The following is a 21866-nucleotide window of genomic DNA, read 5'->3' as shown; positions in this document are numbered from 1 at the left end:
ATTTCCATATTGCCTTTGCTGTTTGATTCCTGACTTTACATTGCCGTCACAGCATAGAATATGGTCTGATTTTGATATTAAACATTGATTAAGCAGTCTACTGTCTACCTCTGTAAACCCTTATAACATGGACATGCGATGACTACTTTACAGTGAGCCACTCAAAACTTAAAAGGGAATACATAAGAAATGTTGAATAAAGCTAAATGTACATGAAGCTGCAGAATGTTCACTCATTCTTTATGCAGGGTCAGTTCTGCAGTCAGCTACATGCTTTGTTGTGCTTACCGAGCGATAAAGAGCGATTATGACTACTTGTTACCACTAAGTGGTTATGTGTGAGTGAACGGCAAATGACAGAATGAGCATTTATGCTGTCCTATCGATGTTGTGACAAAATAAAATACTTTTAACTTATTTCAAATTGACTTATTATATTATATTTAGGGCTGGGCAAGTTAACTCGTTATTATCACGTTAACTCATTAATCAATTAACGCCGACAATTATTTTATCGCGTATTAACGCAGTTTTTATTATTTCTTCGGAAAAGTCTGTTGCTCACAGGCTTTATTTGGTAAAAGTCTGTTGCCGTTTGCTGCCGCACTTACAGGAACAGGAAAATAAAAAAATTGGCGGATAAACAAACCAACAAACATGGAGAAGGGTACCGAACTTTTACATGGGCTTTTTCATTTTAAAGTTCTTTCCAAATCAGACGGCAGAAGCAAAGTTATTTGTAATCATTGCAAACTTTCATTTTCTTATCACCGGAGTACTTCAAGTCGGAAATATCACCTAAATGCAAAACACACAGTTGATACCAGCAAATCATTCAATGAAACAAACAGTGGCGGGAGGCTTCAGACTACGTTAGATGCAGTGTGTGGGAAAAGTATAGATAAACAAAGGCAGGAGAAGCTAACAAATGCCATAGCGAAGTGGATAGCTACAGACTGCAGGCCGATTAGTGTTGTGGAGGACGTCGGTCCTCAAAACATTCTAAGAATCGCAACAAATGACGGAAGTTATGAGATTCCCTAAAGACGCACCATCACAAGAAGAATACACGATGAAAATGAGAGGAATGCAAAAGCGACAACTTCACAACGTGCACCAGCTCTCACTGGGGGCTACTGGACATCACTGGGTAACCATAATTACCTCGGAGTTACAGTGAACAGTGGGGGCTGCACTCACATGCTCTAACGGTAATGGTAAAGAGAAGAGACATTATGCTGCGCGGGACACTTTATTGAAGTTGCACAGCAGTGGAATGTGTCAAATAAAGTCACCACACGAAATATGATAGCCCTGCTTTGCGCACAGTCTCCAGCGTTCTGTCACAGTATCTCTGCATAACAGTGCGTTAGGTGCCTTGCTCAAGGACACTTCAGCCGTGCCTACTGCTCGGGGTTCGAACCGGCAACCCTCCGGTTACAAGTCCAAAGCGCTAACCAGTAGGCCATGGCTGCCCCCCAGCATAGACATGTTTATTGTGAGGAGAGGCTGTCCTGTGGCAGTTGCACATTTTCATACCTCCCCCTGGCACACATGCCAAATTGCATCTTTTTCCCAGAAGGTCATATAATTAACTGTTGATTCACACCCCCTATCAACACTCCTGGATTACCCCATTACTACATTGTTAAGTGTGTTTATTCATAGCTCTACAATAACTTACAAATTTAGGTTGGCTGTATGTGTATGCTGTGCTGTGTCTTATCGATCCAATTAACACTGTGCTGCTTGAGACAGTGTTCGGCTGAATTGTGACATCTTGGAATCAACAGATCTCTACTAATCAGCTTCATCAAGTGCCTTGCCTACTCTATCTACTACATCCAGCTAATTTGGGTTTTAACCTCACCTTCTCCCTCCACAGGGATTTAATGTGATCAGGTGACCTCCCTAATTGAAAAACCAGGCCTACTCCTTATAAAGCTAATTCGCCAATTTGGGTACCCAGGAGCACACGCCCCTTCTTGAGCCTCCAGCACAACTACACAGACTAAATCAATCAGGACCTGCAGTCGAAATCATAAAACATCACTGGCAGAAAAACCAGCAGAACAACATATAGCCTAAACCTAAACATGGTAACAGTGTGGGTCACTGTCACAGGCATTGTCATAAGGTGGCCAGATTCTTACGCATTTGACTTAAAGATGAATTAAAATGGTGTACACAAGAAGAGCAGTCAAGTGACTGCAGACCCTTTCCCTCGTCATGCTGTGTATTAACCATCTACATGTACTGTATGTGAAACCAAATTTCAGCATCTGAATCTGGATAACCCTCTACCTTGTATAAAAGAATGGTATCAACAACATGTTTTCTCTTAAACAACCATCGCAAGCAAGTGTATAAGACTTACTGAATATAAATTAGTATTACCTTGAAGTGTTGGAATGTTTTGCGTCTGTGCTCACAGTTCTCACAGAAACTCTTCAATGTTTTGAAGAACAGAAGAAGGCTTTTGGTTTCTTCCACTCTGAAAAAAAAAACATATATAGTGTATATTACAACCCCAAATCAGAAAAAAAGTTGGGACGTTGTGATAAATGCAAATAAAAACAAAATGTAATAATCTGCAAATCTTTTAAACTCATATCTAGTTGCAAAAAGGACATAGACAACATATCAAATTTGACTATTTAAATTTGACTATTTTGTGGACAATATATGTATTTTGAATTTGATACCAGCAACATGTTTCAAAAAATGTTGGGACGGGGGTAACAAAATGCTGGAAAAGTTGTGTTTAAGAGCCTGCAGAACTGACCCTGCATAAAGAATGAGTGAACATTCTGCAGCTTCATGTACATTTAGCTTTATTCAACATTTCTTATGTATTCCCTTTTAAGTTTTGAGTGGCTCACTGTAAAGTAGTCATCGCATGTCCATGTTATAAGGGTTTACAGAGGTAGACAGTAGACAGCTTAATCAATGTTTTCTTCATTTTGGACGATGTGGAGAGACAAGCCGGCAGCAGATTAAATGCTTGAGAGAGAAAAAGATGCGGTTTTAAAAGGATGTGCAGACCGAAGCTGCAGCAAGCAGGTGATATTTAGAAATTTATTTCACAAAATCCAAGACTAAGAACAGACAGACTATGTAACTGGACACATCGAGGCCAAAAATATTGAGAATTCTACAGGGAATGTTGAAGACGAAGGAGTGAATAGTGGCACGAGGCACTGGACAAAAATGCTGATGTGGTAAATTAAAATTTAGCTAAAAATGTGGAGAATGCAATGCAATCAAGCATTTTGGACGATATATTGGCACAAACTGGGAGCAGAACATTCTGAGAGAAAAAGAGAGCGAGAGAAAAAAAGATGCACATTTAACCTGGGCCTACATTTCAGCACGGGATTGCGGGTATTGTGCATAAATTATTACTAAGTATAGAGCATACTAATAAAAGTCCCGCAACTCTAGCCATCATAATGCGAGAAATTCCGACAGATTTTACAGCGCTGTCTGACATTAATCTAATAATGGAGCGGCCTGAATGCGGGACTATTGACTGGACGGACCAACTCTAACTTCAATTGAACCCCATGCAGACACGCGCTCGCGCGCAGGACCACTTTGGGGCTGCCTCTCTCTCAGCAGGATTTGTCACCGCTGAAGTCAAATTAAAGGTGCTTCTGCATCAAACGCTATCGACAAACGTTTAGCGATCAGGAACCGTCAGGAATTTTGCAAACACAGAAGCATGACAGCCTATAACGCAAGAGAACATGGATGTGTTCTCCATTTGAGGAACGTTATAATCAATTGCGGACGTGAACAGACAGCTACAGACACGGAGCGCATAGTAGGCATACTTTCACTTTCTGTGCATATTCATTACGTGAAAGATAATTACAGTAGTAGCAAAACAGCGATCAGCTATAGGACTTTATTTCTTGCGTTTTATTGTGAGACATAGGCCTACTTTTCGTTTGGAGCGGCATACCAGTAGGCTATCAAAAGCAGAAGATGTTCAATTTGAGATTTGATTTACGTTTGGACTGTTTGATTATCTTGCTAAATATCGGGACAGATGACCACTGAAATCTGTGGGGTATTTAATGGTTCACTATTAAGTTTCATGTATGAAAAAGTGTTGGGATTTCCATCCGCTTATTGCGAGATAAGGCAAACCGCTTTCATTCATTCATGGAACGTGTGCTGTGCTGCAAGTGAAACCGTATTCCGTATAGCCAAAGAGATCTAGGATAGCCTAAATTTAGCTATTTTTTAAATTATGCATGATTTACTTTTTTATAAAATTCGTAGGCTGATGCCTGGTAGCAACAATTGTGTTTAAATGTAGGTTATTGCTTCAGCCTCTAGCTCAGAAAGGGGCTGCGTGCGACTGGTAGCTTGAGAGCAACGTGTTGGAGACTCATGGTGTGGGAAGATGACTTTTCATTGGCAACAATATTAAACCAACCAACAATATAAATTATTAAGAAGAGCTCTTTTAGGAGTTAAATTGAAACAAAATTATACTGGCTTTTATTTGTCCGAATCTGAGGCCCGGCTATAAATAGAATCCCGGCCATTTGAGGATTTAAGTATGCACGTGTGTTTCAGGCATAGCACTAATCTCTGACTGAAAGTGCACAGGACTTGTGCATTTGAGAGCGCTCTCTCTAGGCTGTAGACGGCAATGTTTCATGTAGGGTTCATGTCAGTTAATATAAATTAACATTTAAAAACCTGTTCAATTATATATATTTTTTCATATATAAAGTCACACCTGACTATAAGTCGCAGGACCAGCCAAACTATGAAAAAAAAGTGTGACTTATAGTCCGGAAAATACGGTAACTGCCGTTTCCAGTTGCTGCTACTGGAAGAAACTGGAATCCATGCATTTCCACAGAATTATTTTTGGAATCTGATCCCTTATCATACCTGTTCATTCTTACTCGTCGCTCGAGGAATCCCTGGTAGGATTTTAAGTGGGGGAAGATAAATAAATAACTGCACACCCTACACTACTGGGTAATAAATACAGGTAAATAGTGAACAATTTAAGACAGTGATCCTCACTATTTTTTCACAAGAGCCACATTGGCAGTGCAAAATCAAAAGGAGAGCCACTTTAACGACAACATACTAAGTCACCTTTGCAAATGTGCATTTCTACATATAAATTGGACATCCCACAAAAAAAGAAATAACACAGCCAATACTGGGTAACGTTACACCTGCCTGGTGTATTCGTGCTGATTTTTGTTTGCTGCTTCCTCAGACTCATTTCCCCCATCCACTCCACTATTCGTTACAACACTGTGTCTGTCCGTCTGGTTTTTGAGCTCGTTTCTGTCCCATTATTATTATTATTATTATTATTATTATTATTATTATTATTATTATTATTATTATTATTAAAAACCGGTCCATTTTGTGTTTCGCTGGAACTAACGCCGCCTGCCTGCAAACGTGCGCTGCGGTTAAGTTTTGTAAACAATGCCACAATACCCCCTTTAGGAAGCACCATTAAGGCTTAATAACTTCCTTTCACCTAAATTATTTGGGTGAAAGGGAGAAGTATAATTCAGATATTTGCGTTTTTGTAGTGCAGTATTGTATGTTTATGAAGCACATTTGAAAAAATGTATTGGCTGTGTTACCACATACAGTGGGTCCCATTTAGAAGTGGCCACTTCATTCGCGCTTTCCGTGATTCAAGCAGCTGCGTGAAATGTATTACAACTTATCGCCACGAGGTGGCAGTTTAAGTCCGCTGTAGCATTGCCGGTAAACAGGGCAGCGGATTGCATTCAAAGGCGTTGCAAGTGGCAGTGAGATACTGTAAGCAGAACGAAACTAAAGATCACCTCGTTGAAGTCATACAGTAGACTAGGCTAAATCAGAGCCTACCTTTGTTTTTATCAACCTGGGGCCAGGGATGATGGCCTTTGGCGAACAGTTTAGGCCTACTCAAAATGAGTAAAACCAAATTTGGCGAAATCTCGCCAAAGCTACCATGCGAGCCACCAATTATAGCTTGACGAGCCACATTGACAAGCCACACAGATCATTTTTGCAGGTAACAATGAGGCGAGTTGTATGTGTCAGCTGTATAGATGGTGAACAGGAAAGGTGCAAGGACTGTGCCCTGGGGGGCACCATGCTGCACAGAACTGTATTCGACGCACAGTCCTGAGCCCTGACATACTGTGGCCTTTCTGTAAGATAATCCAATAAATATGGCTATCCAGTATGAACAATGTATGAACAACATAGATATGTGCAGTGTAGTAGCAGTTATATGTGTTGCAAGAATAATATAGATACAGTATGCATTGGCCTCCATCATGACGGTCTAAAGTGCAGTCCAAAGTCTAAAATCATCACAACGCAAAGTTTTTTCTATCGTAGACTCGAGTTTTTCGCCATGCCCGTCTCTTTTTTTGAGCAACGCGCCAAGGGGTGTGGCAATTAACGACCTAAGGAGGGGTCTGGCGCATTGTCTAAAAATCGCTGTCGTACACTACTGTACCTAAAACGCATTATGCCACTGACCAAGAGAAACCTGGGGCCTACTGCACAAAACTAGGATGAGGGATTCCTCCAGACCAGGCTAAGTTCCAGGATCTATTTAATCTCATCCCTTATCTCAATTAGCAGTCACCACAAACGGAAACAAATAGTTATTCCACTGCCCACTACACATTGTTATCACATATAACCAGACCCACTGTCATTATTTAAATGTTTTTGATCATTAATTAACTTTTACATACTCGCCATACCCAACCCCTCATGCGTCAATGCGACGTCACGGGAGCGCCGTAACCATTTTGCGCGTGGTGGTCGCTACACTAGTTGCAATATTCTCCTAAACAGAGGGGTTGCTGTTTGTTGCTGTGTGAAAAAGGCTATTGCTACCTACTTTACACCGTAGAAAAAGCAATGAAGCCACTCTAGTTGCAATGGTGAATCGGTGAATCAGTGAATCTGTGATCGGTGGCGGGGTCTATTTGAGGGAGCCGTGAGCGCGCACTTATCCAGGATGGGCTTCACCTGGCTTGATGAATCCGTGTCTGCTCATCCTGGCTTGCTCGTTGTGCAACCAATTAAGCCTGTACGCTCTTTTGCTTTGGATTCATTGAGCGCAGCTCAGTAACTTATCCCGGATGTCTTAATTCTGCTATTGTGCAATAGGCCCCTAGTCAGAAATCCATGGCGAGTTGTTTATATGTCATTTTAAGAGCGCATTATCAACAGTGATATGGGCAGGTGCACAACGCACCCTGCTTCGCTCATCCACGAATGCGCACAGCGCACATCCATGCAAAATATTACAAATTACAAGATTGCAATAGGAAACACAATTAGAATAAAAATATTACAAAATACATCTCACAATGAGTAGTTATTCACCATGATTTGCAAATTGGTAATGACTGATAAAAGTGATTAGGCGAGAGGCGAAAGGCAAATATGAAGCACAGCTGAAGACGCACGGTCACGAGATGTAAGCAGCAACTTCTCTGCAGGATAAATGTCCTTAGGTTTTTTATTCAGTCATTTGAACATTATTGGGGTAAGTGTTGCATTTTTCAGGCTACTGTATGTTTTCGATGGTAACCTATTGTCAGTCAAAAGTGAAAGTAACTGTGTATAACTGTTTTAATGTTGACCGAGACCACTGTGAAGTTAGTTTTACTTTGCCAATGAGTTCAAGTAATAGACGAGTGCAGATGCGTGTAGGCTATTTACTCTGCTAGGTTTTAGTAAAGCATGGTTTAGTGGAATAACTGTTCTCGTGTACAAGCAGATTCCTTCAAATGCACAGCTGACTATCAAAATACCGATGCGCTGTTTGAAGTTGCGCTGCTTGCTGTTAAAGGGAATGACAGATGTCATTCTCATTGGTTTAAATGATGTTACGCCCAAATCACACCCATGACTGATTAAGAATCATAGGACGCCTTGTTGCACCATCCACCCGACGTTTGATAATGAAAACACTCCCAATGTGGACTGGACATTCCACTAAATGTAAATAAGCTTTTGACTAGTGACCATGCGTTTTGGATCACGATAATAGGGTCCATTGTCTTAAAACCTTTTGGCATGTGGCAGTGTCATTTTCAGTCAGTACAAACATATTAGTCAAGAGAAAACCAACATTAAATCAATATTTGCCAGGGGTACAAAAAATATGATACATGATACACCAGTTTTGAAATTAGGTAGTAAACAAGCTACTTCACTCATCATAACCTTTGTCATTTCTAACTGGACATACATCAGCATACAGGACTATTTTGTGAACCTTTGTAAATATACATTTTGTTTGGTAAGACTTACACTCTTTGTGACACTCAGCTGCAGAGACCGAGTGAAGATATAGGTGGGGTGAATTTGCTGTGCAAATACTAACTGGTGTAACTACACCCAAGCTATTTTTAGAACACTAAAAATACATTTTAATAAAAAAAATAAAAACCTTCAGAATGTGTAATTTCGAGAAAAGAGGTTAATTTGCAAATGTTTTGTATTAATAAGTAATGGACTATTGGCTGGTGTGTCTATGCTATTGCACACTGTTGGGGCAACAACTTCAGAGCCAACAACACCAAAAAATTGAACAAGCTGATTAAAAGGGCTGGCTCTGTACTTGGGAGTACACTGGAGGCCCTAGAGTTAGCTGTTGAAAAAGGGAAGTTGCATAAACTGCTCAGTATTATTTATGGACAACACTTCACATCCACTGTACAAACAGTGTTTTCAGCTGGAAACTTCTTCAACTCTGCTGTAATAAGGAGCACTACAGAATGTCATTCGTGCCCACTGCTATAACAATTTACAATGACTCCCCTGTGTGCCGGGAGAGGGAAATAATATTACACAATTGCGCAAATTATCATTCAACTGCAGATACAGCAGCAACAGTCCTAAATTCTATTGTATTCTATCTATTTTGACTTGTGTGTTTCTTTGTGTGTGTTTTTGTGATATATATTAATGTCATTAATTGCTGTTAACACAACAATTTACTTTGTAGATGAATAAAGTTACCGGTAACTAACTGACTATCATCTCTATCTACTGTATCTATATATCAATCTATCTCTGAGGCCTGGAAACACCAGTATAAAAGTGCATGGTCCTTTTGGTTACAATCCTGACTGAAGAAAATCATCACATGCTACATTTCCAGGAGAGACTAACTTAAAACATTGCTCAGCTCCAAAACAATGAGCTGTGAAAGCTTTATAAAGTGAACTCCAGGGTGTAATTTTCACTCCGTCAGTCCCATTGAATACAGATGACCCTATGGATAAAGAATAATTTGACAGACTGGAGGTCTTTTCAAAGCATGCCTTTCTTGCTTCAATTTATATGTCAAAGATAATGCCATGTGAAGACACAATGCAGACTCAGTTGTGGTCCACAGGGTCGCGTGTTTGTGTTCCATCCAACGATCAAGCTGGACTACAGTTTGACATTTTTGAGACTTTCCATAGATTTGCACTGGGGCCCAAGGCTGTGTGGCACCAGACAAAACTTTCCACAGATGGGGAGATTCCAGTCTGTGAGAGGAGATGCTGTAAAGCACTGATGGAAAAATAATGGATCTTGTCCAAAAGAGTAGGAGACAGAGTCACAACTCACACCAGTGAGTTTTAAAGTGCAACAATTCAACACAGTGCAGACATTTGTCTGCAGTTATCCAATAAGTAAAACGCAGAAGAATTAAAACGGTCAGACATACGTACAATGTCACATAATCCAACACAACAAAAGCATTCATTAGTTTAGCACCTTCCATCCTAAAGAACATGACCATCAGATCACTTGGCTGTTTTAAGTTAAACTGCAAAACTGTTTGTAACTCTCTACAAGAAACAAAGTGATTAAAAGTTACAGTTAAGCTTGGTTGGAGTTTGCAAAAATGCCTCAACCTTATCATACCAAGTAATACTTTGATGCTCCATTGTGGGGAATGCCTTGGGGCAAAAGACAGAGTTGCAAAAACTGGGGCCAACCAAACTTGCCTTGTGGTCCTTCAGAACCACAATGGTTAAAAAAAAAGCTCCCCCCTCTGTCACAGACTCTCTCAGACATTACATGCCCAGTGACTCTACTTACTAGTCTTATAACAACATATGATATTTAACAAAAAAGTATTCAAGATTTCTGTTCTGTAGGAGATCAGCCAAAAGCAAATTGTAAATAGTAATTTCTGTCCAATGTGTACTGACGGTTTGACTGCCAGCAGTTGTCCAGAAAAAATGAGCCACTTCAGAAAAAACCTACCCAACGAACCAATTTTAGATGGAATATAATGACCATAAAACTATTTATACAAGACATAAAAACATAGACTACTTAAGACTTGTGTGAGAATTATTATCTACAGCATTTTTCCACCTCTCAAATGCCAGGAGCAAATCCCAGACCATACAATACGATCCAGATGTGTGTCCAAGGACTGTCAAGTTAGTTACACTGAAAAAAAGTTGCTTCAGACAGATTACCAACACTTCATGAGTCCAACTCTCCATGTTTTCATCTTTAAGCAAACTGTGTATATCCTAATCATTGAGTCATCAGTAATGTCAAGGGAAAAAAATGTCAACTCCAATCATTAAAGCACTTTGTCATTCTTATTCATAGAAATTGATATAAAACGTATAACCTCTTCCTTCCCATAAATAAATATACTGATAGGCAGTCCTTCTTGCAAGGGTTTGTTGTAATTGCTAGAAGTGACCGGATTTGCTGTGGGAATTCTCAAAGATTGTTGTTACTGCACTGCTAGGTGGTACATCTACATTTATTCATTTAGTTAGGGTTCAATAGGAGAAATGAATGTAACAATAAATATTACCTTGCATACAATACAAAACCAGAGGATGACCTTGACGTTTAAAGAGCAACTTGCAGGTTGATTTCAGGTGTGCCGTGGGAAATTGTCCAATTTCACTTAATAGGTCCAAAAACATTTATTATTTAGTTGTTGCTATGCCATTGTTGAGCATCTGTGCCTGCATTGTAGTGACTTGCTAAGTAAATAAATACTCTTTCATGTCAGTGGGTGGCACACAAGAAGTGGCAGTGAAAAATAGATATTAGAAAGCTAGAAACCGCATTCGGCTCAGAAAAGAACGTAGGCCTATGTAAATAGCGCTGCCATGATGGTGGGGCAACACTCACTGGAGGCCAATGGAGAACAGGTGTCTCTGATTGGAAATCATACAGGTGTCTCTGATTGTCTGCAAGTGTTGCCCATAGACAGTAAGGTGTTTGCCCCCAGCAATGTGACAGCCGTGCTGACATAGCCTATGCCACTAAATAGAACGGACAATGTGGTAGGGCTGAAACAATTCATCAAGTTACTCGAATAACTCGATTACAAAAATTACTCGAGGCAAAAACCCTGCCTCGAAGCCTCGTTAAATTCCTATGACGCGCACTATACGCGCAGGGATCTGATTGTTCCACACGGACCGTTGTTCAGGAAGCACACCACTATAGCGCGTGAATCGTGATACATTCTGAATTTAGCTGGCGCGATTGCGGAGTCAAGATGTCCATAAATGGCAGAGAATGTCTAAAGTTTTCAAGTAAAGTTTTGGGATCATTACATACTCAAAAAGGAAAAGAACAAGCATCTGAACCGAAAACATCCACTCCATGCTGTTTCACCAAGCGTCAATAAAGTAGGCGATCTATCAATCTATCTAGCCTATCTATCTATCTACGTAGCCTATAGCCTACATTGATGTTGGCTGATTTTAATCACATACTGTATTTGTAGCGATGTCGTGATATAATGTTTAGCTTTGATGGTTTTAAGTAGTAAACTTATTCACGTTCAATTGCAAGACAGTATGCCTAAAAAAGAACCCCTTCTTATACACATGCATGCACCCTCATCTTCCCTCATGCACCGCACGCGTGCACACACACACACACACACACACACACACACACACAGGTTGCTCAGTTACCATAGCAAATAGGCTCACCCCAGAAATTATTTTTTAGTAGCCTCATGGTAAAATTATTTGTTAGTAGCCTAATGGTAGGCTATTTTTTAGTAATGGTAAAATTATTTGTTAGTAGCCTAATGCCAAATGCTGCAGGTGTAGAAATCTACATAAAACAGATATTTACTTTGATGTCAGGTCTAGATTACAGCATGAAACTTGTTGTGCATATTAATACATTAAATTGCTTTCCCTCTTCTCCCTCCCAGCACTTCACAACATAGCTGGGCGAACAAAGCTGTCCATACTAAGTCATGCACAAGAGGTTGCAATTTTACAGAGAGCATTTTGAACATTATTTAATTGTTGCCACTGGCACTTATAAACACTAAATGGGTAAATTGCAATAAATGGGCTTAGTTTTGGAGTGAAATGTTGGAGTTAGAATAAATACCTGTAATTGCTTTATCATTTTACAGCAATGTCATTTTCGTTATGCATTATTTGTTTTGGTTGTTTAAAAATGCAAAAATTAATCGATCGATAAAGTGCTAGATTAATCTATTACAAAAAGAATCGATAGCTACAGCCCTACAATGTGGTATCTAGCTTTCTAATACTTGAAAAGATGTAAAGGTGAAAAGATGTAAAACAGTGATGGATAAATAGGCCTACTTGAAAAGTAAAAAATGCAGACTCTAAACTGAACTGTAAACAAATGGAGAGATTAAATTGTCATTATATTTTGCTGTATTAGGCTACAGTGTGTATGTTCTGCTACATGTGTTTTTACTTTGTGTTCAATGACTGTAACTCCGTGTTTTAAGATTTAGTAATGGTCCACTTCTGCCATCTAATGGTGAAAGCAGGTAGTTCAAATATAAATGCGTACACTTGTCGTTGTCTGATGATGTCATATGCCTTGGACTTTGTTTATTTCACACTGGTTTAATAAGCGCAGTGCTCCGCACTCTACTTGTTTAAGTCTTGTTCAAATTGGCCTCTGAAAGCATCGTTGTTTTACCCTACTTCAAGAACTCCATAAAGAGTGAACTGGAATACGTCGTCTGCGTGGTTTGTTCCTGGAGAGGAGTTTAACTATCTGTCGACCCTGGCAAGGCGTTGGGGGTAGAGGGCAGAACAGTAAAACAACGACTTCTGGCGGGCTTTCTTCACGCTTGGAGGAAGAACAACGTTGGACGGGAGCTAGGCTACGCATCCTACAGAACCAACTGACTGGATTTTCTCGTCAAGTAAGGACATTAAATTCAAAGTTAATATGGCAGAAAGAGACTCAACTATGAGAACAGTTAAAATCAAATCGACTGCATCTTGTTCTTCGAAAAGGTCAGCGAGCTCAATAGCTAGCAAAGTAGCCGCTGCTAAAGCGCGCGCTGAAGCCGAGGCAGCAAGGACTGAAGCAGCTTTCGCTACACAGGAGAACGAACTCAAGCTAAAGCAAGCAGAATTGGAGGCATCCACTCAGTTACAGCGGACACGTTTAGAAATGTCACTGAATGTAGTACACCTCGAGAAAAGGGCTGCAGCTGCAGCGGCTAAAGCAGAGGTCTTTGAAGCTGCAGCACAACTGGAGGAGGGCTCTGAGAAGGATTTTAGCCACATCGACGTGCCAACGGACGATTCAGAGACGCGCACAAAGAACTATGTTGAAGGAGTCGCTCAGTTCGCTCCGACCATGAACTCTGTGGGCGCCCCTGTTTGCTTTCCGGAGAGACAGACCTCTGAATATGCCCACACCGTTGCCTCCTACCATACAAGCTACATGCCTGGTAGTAAACCTCAACAGAACTTTAGACCCCCCTATGTACAGCACGTCCCAACCCAAAATCAGGCTGTGGAGGGAGGTTTTAAAGAACAGTTTGTGCCACGACCGCAGCACATTAACTATGTGATTAAAACTACACCTCACACTGCATTTGTACAACATTTAGGAAATGGCTGCAACACTGCATACAACAGACTTTCTGACAATCCCCATGTGCCACCTGATGCTGCATACAAGCAAAATGGCCCTGTGCACAGCCACACGGACGACAATAATAACACCGACATGTCAAACATTGTCAGATTCATGGCTCGACGTGAGCTAATCTCCACTGGACTTACGCAGTTCAATGACCGTCCTGAATGCTTTAGGGCTTGGAGAGCATCTTTCATGAACTCTATCAGAGACCTTAACCTGTCAGCTAGTGAGCAGCTCGACCTCCTAGCGAAATGGTTAGGCAAAGACTCAGCTGAACACGCCAGGCGAATAAGGACTGTGCATGTGAACTATCCGGAACAAGGACTCCGAGCTATATGGGACCGGCTCAACGAGTGCTACGGCGCACCAGAGGTCATCGAGAGCTCCTTGTTCAGGAGATTGGAGAACTTCCCCAAGATCCAGAACAAAGATGGCCGCAAATTAAGAGAACTAGGGGACTTGCTTATGGAAATACAAGCGGCTAAGGATGATGGGGACCTGCTTGGGCTTAGCTACTTAGACACGCCCCGTGGGGTCAACCCTATTGTGCAGAAATTACCATTTTATTTGCAGGAAAAGTGGCTCACATTAGGCTTTAACTTTAAAGAACAACATAGGGCCCCCTATCCCCCATTCAGTTTCTTTGTGAACTTTGTGTGTCAGCAAGCAAAAATGCGAAATGACCCAGGTTTTATGCTGTCAGCGTCAAGTAACGAACCTTCTGGTCATAACAAGCCAACGTTTAAACCTGACAGTCAGAGGGCAGTGGCGGTTCTTAAGACCAGAGTGTCCAGCAACACCTCACTCATGTCATCTGACTCCCCTGCAGCAAGTAAGTCCATCAGCAGAGAGGACCCAGCGAAACATTGTCTGCTGCACAACAAAGCTCACCCTCTCCACAAATGCCGTGGATTTAGAGAAAAACCCATAGAGGAAAGAAAGGAACTCCTAAAGAAACACGGAGTGTGCTACAAATGCTGCAAGGCCATACACCTAGCAAAGAACTGTGATGAGGAGGTAAGCTGCACAGAATGTGGAAGCAAAACGCACATCGCTGCACTGCATCCCGGCCCGGTCCAGAGGTCCAACAGCTCAGGTCCTGCATCAGAGAACGGCGGGGAGACTGCAGTCTCGACCACATGCACCGAGGTGTGTGGACAGGACATCTCAGGACGCTCCTGTTCCAAAATATGCCTTGTGAGGGTGTACCCAGCCGACCACCCTGACTCTGCTCTCCGTGCGTATGCCATACTAGACGACCAAAGTAATAGATCTCTTGCACGGTCTGAGTTTTTCAGTCTGTTCAACATCTCAGGACGCCCCTCACCATACTCTCTGAAAACGTGCGCTGGCACAGTAGAGACTGCAGGCAGACAGGCGCGTGGCTTCATGGTGGAGCCCATTGATGGCAGTATCACACTCACACTGCCACCACTGATTGAATGCAACGAAATTCCAAACAACCGAACAGAAATCCCCACACCTGAGGTTGCCTTAAGCCACACACACTTAAAACATCTCGCCAAGCACTTCCCTGAGCTGGATCCTCAAGCTCCTATTGTACTGTTGTTAGGCAGAGATATGATCAGAGTTCATAAGGTGAGAAGGCAGGTGAACGGCCCACACAACGCACCCTACGCCCAAAAGCTGGATCTGGGCTGGGTGATCGTGGGTGATGTGTGCATTGGAGATATGCATAAACCAACCCTGGTCAGCGCCTACTACACCAACGTGCTGAGAAACGGACGCCCTTCTCTCTTTCCGCCATGCCCAAACAGCTACACGGTGAAGGAGAGATACTGTAATGCTGAGTCCCCCTCACACGCCATCCTACACAGAGACAGTCATGCAAAGGTACAGAACATTTTGAACTGTGATGTTTTTCAGACAACAAAGGACGATGACACAGAGGCTCCTTCCATCGAGGACATGCAGTTTATGAGCATCATGGACCGTGGAGTCTACAAGGACGAAGGAAACAGCTGGGTGGCTCCCCTGCCCTTCAGAGCTCAACGGCCACGGCTGTGCGACAATCGCGCACAAGCACTGGAACGCCTCAACTCGCTACAACGCTCTTTCAAGAGAAAGCCTGAAATGAAAGAACAGTTCATCACATTCATGAAAAAGATCTTTCAGAGTGGACACGCTGAGGAAGCCCCCCCACTGAAACCTGGTGAGGAGCACTGGTACTTACCATGCTTTGGTGTGTATCACCCAAAAAAACCCTCTCAGATAAGAGTCGTTTTTGACTCCAGTGCGCAACACAAAGGACTGTCTCTGAACCAAGTGCTGTTAACTGGACCGGACCTCAACAACAGCCTCGTGGGGGTCCTCCTCCGCTTCAGAAAAGAACTTGTCGCCTTCTCTGTGGACATACAACAAATGTTCCACTGCTTCAAGGTCAAACCAGAGGACCGCAACTTCCTCAGGTTCTTTTGGTTCAAAGATAATGACCCAGAGAAAGAGATAACAGAATGTCGCATGAATGTCCATGTCTTTGGAAATAGCCCTTCCCCGGCAGTGGCCATTTACTGTCTCAGGCGTGCAGCCCAAGAGCAACAGAGTGAGTATGGAGAGGACGCGCGGCAGTTTGTAGCCCGTGACTTTTATGTGGACGATGGGCTAAAATCCCTCCCAACAGCAGAGCAGGCGATCAGTCTACTTAAAAGGACTCAAAGTATGCTGGCGTGTTCCAACCTCAGACTGCATAAGCTGGCCTCAAACAGCAAGGAAGTTATGGAGGCCTTTCCCTGTGAGGACCACGCCACAGACCTAAAAGACCTGGACCTGGCAGCTGACAGTCTACCAGTGCAGCGGAGCCTGGGGCTACACTGGGACCTGGACTCTGACTGTTTCACTTACCGTGTGCAGGATGAGAGGAAGCCGTTCACGCGAAGAGGAGTCCTTTCCACAGTGAACAGCTTGTATGCTTGTATGATCCGCTCGGATTCGTCTCTCCTGTGACTATTCAAGGTAAAGCGCTCCTCCGAGAACTCACCTCTGACTCTCCTGAATGGGACGCCCCACTGCCTGCAGAAAAGGAGAAGTTGTGGGACAGCTGGAGAGATTCTCTTCAGGAGCTACAACACCTAAAGATCCCCAGAGCTTACACAGGTGCGTCATTGTCTGCAGCCGAACAAACTGAATTATGTGTCTTCTCAGATGCATCAGAGAGGGCAGTTGCTGCGGTTGCCTATTTAAAGACTGTACATGCAGATGGAACATCCCACACAGGACTGATTTCAAGCAAAGCTAGACTCGCGCCACGCCCAGAACACACCATACCCCGTCTGGAGCTGTGTGGAGCAGTCATGGCAGTGAATCTGGCAGAGGCCATCATGTCTGAAATTGACATCACATTTGATGCGGTCACATTCTACACGGACAGTAAGATTGTACTCGGGTACATTTTCAATGAGAAAAGAAGATTCTACGTGTATGTGAGCAATCGTGTTCAAAGAATCAGACGAAGCACACTGCCACAACAGTGGAGGTATGTTCACACACAGCACAATCCCGCAGATATCCCAACACGGTCTATCCCAACTGACCACTTAAGAAACACGATATGGTTCACCGGACCAGCATTCTTGTCTCAGCCTGTGGACATGTCACTTCCTGAACGGACATTTGAACTTTTACAGCCAGAACAGGACCCTGAAATCCGACCGCAGGTGACCACACTCTCCACTTCAGTGTTAAAACATCTAGGGTCACAGCGCTTCAGCCGCTTCTCACGCTGGAGCTCCCTCACAAGGTCTGTTGGAGTTCTGATTCACATCATCCAGAGCTTCAGAAAAAAGAACGGAAAGTGTCAGGGATGGCACCATTGTCACATGCCTTTAACGGTGGATATGTCTCGTCAAAGCGCAGCAGTCATCATTAGAACAGTCCAGCACGAAGCCTTTGAGAGAGAGCTGGAGTACCTCACATCCAGCATGAACATTCCAAAGACCAGCCCACTCTGGTCACTGGATCCTTTCATCGACCAGGACAGCCTGCTGCGAGTAGGGGGACGTCTCGCTGCAGCAGACCTAGATCCTGATGAGAAAAGGCCGCTCATCTTGCCTGGACGCCACCATGTAGCCACCCTCATTGTGCATCACTTTCATGAACAGACACATCACCAGGGACGCCACTTCACCGAGGGGGCTGTCCGATCTGCTGGCTACTGGATAGTAGGTAGCAAGAGATGTGTCAGCAGAGTGATTTTTGAATGCATTGTGTGCCGTAAACTCAGAGGAAAGTGTGAAGTTCAAAAAATGGCTGACCTACCACAGGACAGACTCAGCACGGAGCCGCCCTTCACTAATGTCGGCATGGACGTTTTCGGGCCCTGGGCTGTCGCCGCACGTCGCACAAGGGGAGGTCACGCTGAGAGTAAGAGGTGGGCAGTTCTCTTTACTTGCTTGTCTGTCAGAGCCATTCACATTGAAGTGATAGAGTCCTTGGACTCTTCCAGCTTTATTAATGCATTCAGAAGGTTCCAGTCTATCCGAGGGCCTGTGAAACACCTACGCTCTGATAGGGGCACGAATTTCATCGGGGCTTCCAAAGACCTCGAAATCCCCTCCAATGCCGATGAGAAAACAATGGAGAGATTTTTCTCAGAACATAGCTGTACATGGACTTTCAACACCCCACACTCCTCCCACATGGGAGGAGTCTGGGAAAGGATGATTGGCATCACACGCCGTATCCTGGACTCAATGCTCATGCAAATGGGATCCTCTAAACTCACACACGAGGTGCTCACGACTTTCTTGGCGGAGGTCGCTGCCATTGTGAACAACCGTCCACTTGTACCTGTCTCCACGGACCCCTCAGATCCCTTCATCCTCACACCAGCGTCACTGCTGACTCAAAAGGTAGGCCCATGTCCACCTCCAGCTGGAGAGTTTGAGCACAAAGACTTATTCAAACAACAGTGGCGCAGAGTGCAAAGCCTGTCCAACAAATTCTGGGACAGGTGGCGGAAACAGTACCTGGCGACACTGCAACCCCGCAGGAAGTGGCTATCTGACCAGCCCAATCTCAAGGAAAGAAGCGTGGTTCTTCTCAGGGACATTCAGTGCAAAAGGAACGACTGGCCTCTTGGTATCGTCACAGATGTATACCCCAGCAAAGATGGACGGGTGCGCAAAGTTCAACTAAGAATTTCCAGAAAGGATGGACCAAAACTGCTCCTCAGGCCTGTGCATGAACTGGTGTTGCTCATTTCCCCAGATAAATGATACTGTGATGTTCTGAATGTATTGACGAGTAAATGTTAGACAAGAGAAACAGGCATAATACAGATTTATTAAATGTTGGAATGTTATGTTCAAAAACTTAGAGTGAAACCCATGGGTATCAGGCGGGGAGTGTTCTGCTACATGTGTTTTTACTTTGTGTTCAATGACTGTAACTCCGTGTTTTAAGATTTAGTAATGGTCCACTTCTGCCATCTAATGGTGAAAGCTGGTAGTTCGAATATAAATGCGTACACTTGTCGTTGTCTGATGATGTCATATGCCTTGGACTTTGTTTATTTCACACTGGTTTAATAAGCGCAGTGCTCCGCACTCTACTTGTTTAAGTCTTGTTCAAATTGGCCTCTGAAAGCATCGTTGTTTTACCCTACTTCAAGAACTCCATAAAGAGTGAACTGGAATACGTCGTCTGCGTGGTTTGTTCCTGGAGAGGAGTTTAACTATCTGTCGACCCTGGCAAGGCGTTGGGGGTAGAGGGCAGAACAGTGTAATTTTGTTACGTTTTTGATTGGTGGTGTACCGCGGGATTTTTTTAAATGTAAAAAATGTAACATGGCTCAAAAAAGGTTGAAAACACTGGTGTAGATACTAGTCTGAGCAGTGGTGAGAGAAAGTTTGTTGATTTTTTGGAAAGTCATAATGATTATTCATTATGTTTTTGCTGGTTGCACTAATTTCAGCCTGTCAGAAAATCACGTCCACCATTCTCCTAACAAGAAAACCTCTACGAAGCTAATTTGATGGTAAACAAACTGTAATGGGCGGTAAATGGGGTAAATGTACTTGTAATTGTCGAATCGTTCACCTAGCATTGCTATACAGCATAAATGTAGCGAGTCGCTACCGAGAAAACCAGCGTCATTCTGTCAATCCCCCGTTCTCTCCCTGGCCCCTATCTCGCCTAGGTGGCTCATAATTATAGGGCTGTGGCCTGTCACAGGCATTTTCGTTGTTTATAATCTATCTCCTTTCAGTCTGTGTCAGGATCCATTACATTATTGAACTTGACCTGTTTACCCTGTTTGACTCTGTTACCTCACTTCCGGGTGGTTTATAGATGTGGAGGAGAGCGCTAAAGTTACAGGAAATGAGCTCATACTGTATCTCAGCAACACTTTAACGTATCGAAACCAAACTTGGTACGTGGACTTGTGACCCGAACATGAGGACACACTATACATTTGGTGTCTTTTAGGGGTGCTATAATTAACAACATTAACAACATTTTCACGTATCGAAACCAAACTTGGTACGTGGACTCGTGACCAGGTCACAAATTTTGTCTGATCTTCACTAAATTTGACAGAGAGCATCTTCAGAACATGCCTCACAAAAGTCGTGCTTTTTGTAGCTAAATGTTAAACCATTCGACCGTAACCGTCAATCTAAATCGTTGGCAAAACCGCCAAACAGGAAGTGAGTTCCAATCATGTTGCAAGTCTTTTCATTCATAGTTTATATTGTAACGGAGGTTAGCTCTGTGACATTCCCCCCCTTCCGCAGACGACCAAATATCAGGGCTCCACTATGGAGACACTGGGATGCAGGACAGGAAATCTGCCGCCTTATTCATTGTTCTCAGACTATAGCGGACGGTGAAGGAATAGGGCTAAAGAGACAGGTACCACCTGGTAATCTGGGAATTAGCGTCTCGCATCCAGTCCAGCCAATGTAGCACTCGGTGGTCTGTCTCTAACAGGAAATGTCACCCCAGCAGGTAATACCGGACCGAATCCAGGGCCCAATTGATTGCGAGACACTCCAGCTCCACTGCTGAGTATCGGGTCTCCCTAGGACACAGCTTACGACTCAGGAATGCCAAAGGCCTGCAATCACCATCCACCTCCTGCAGAAGCAATGCTCTGGCACTGGCTCATCAAAGTCTGGACTCTGCAGCACCAAATCTCCACACACCACCTCTTTCAGGTCCTGGAACGCCTGCTGGCTCTGCTCCGTCCACACCACCTTGTTGTGAGCAACAGCAATGGGGAGATCTGAAAGTACAGCAGCTCTTGCCAAAAAAATAGGTATGAACCTTCTGTACCATCCTACCAGGCCCAAAAACGATGTCACCTTTTCTTGGTGGTCAGCAGAAAACAGCTCCGGATGGCCTCCACCTTCTCAAGCTGAGAACGGATGACTCCTCCTCCAATGATGAAGCCCAGATATTGGACCTCCTTCTGGGCCAACATGCACTTCTTGGGGTTGATGGCAGGTCCCGCTGCCTTGATGCGTCGAAGCACCTGCTGTAGGTGGTCACTGTGGTCTTAAAAAGTCTGGATGAAGATAACCACATCATCCAAATATGTTGCATATGCACTCGTGCCCTTCAGGACCTGGTCCATAAGCCGCTGAAAACTGGCTGGCGCCCCCTGGAGCCCAAATGGCATCACATTGAATTGATATAATCCATGTGGCGTACGAAACGCTTTAAGTTCCTTGGCTCACTATGTCAAGGCAACCTGCTAATAGCCCTTACACAAATCCAATGTGGACATGTACCTTGCTTTGCCCAATTCATCAATGCGGGGCATGGGGTATGGGTCGGTCTTCGTGAGGGCATTGATCTGCCTGAAATCGATACAAAAACGTACCGTCCTTCTTGGGTACTAGGACCACACCACTCACAGGCAGAAGGTTCAATAATCCCCATTGAGAGCATAGTGTCCAGTTCTT

General features: G+C 43.4%; 1 protein-coding gene across 2 annotated transcripts in view; it reads right to left on the bottom strand.

The window, feature by feature from the left end:
* Positions 1 to 21866, bottom strand: part of LOC121707052 (centromere protein P) — a 110593-nt gene that overhangs the window by 72998 nt on the left and 15729 nt on the right. For both annotated transcript variants that reach the window (XM_042089278.1, XM_042089279.1), the window contains exon 6: positions 2398 to 2494. In XM_042089278.1, coding sequence (XP_041945212.1) covers positions 2398 to 2494 — 97 coding nt within the window. The remainder of the gene's footprint in view (positions 1 to 2397; positions 2495 to 21866) is intronic.

This window comes from Alosa sapidissima, chromosome 4 (genome assembly GCF_018492685.1).
Source record: "Alosa sapidissima isolate fAloSap1 chromosome 4, fAloSap1.pri, whole genome shotgun sequence".
NCBI lineage: Eukaryota > Metazoa > Chordata > Actinopteri > Clupeiformes > Clupeidae > Alosa > Alosa sapidissima.
Note: the sequence above shows the minus strand (reverse complement) of the source record. Positions and strands in the feature narration are given on the sequence as shown.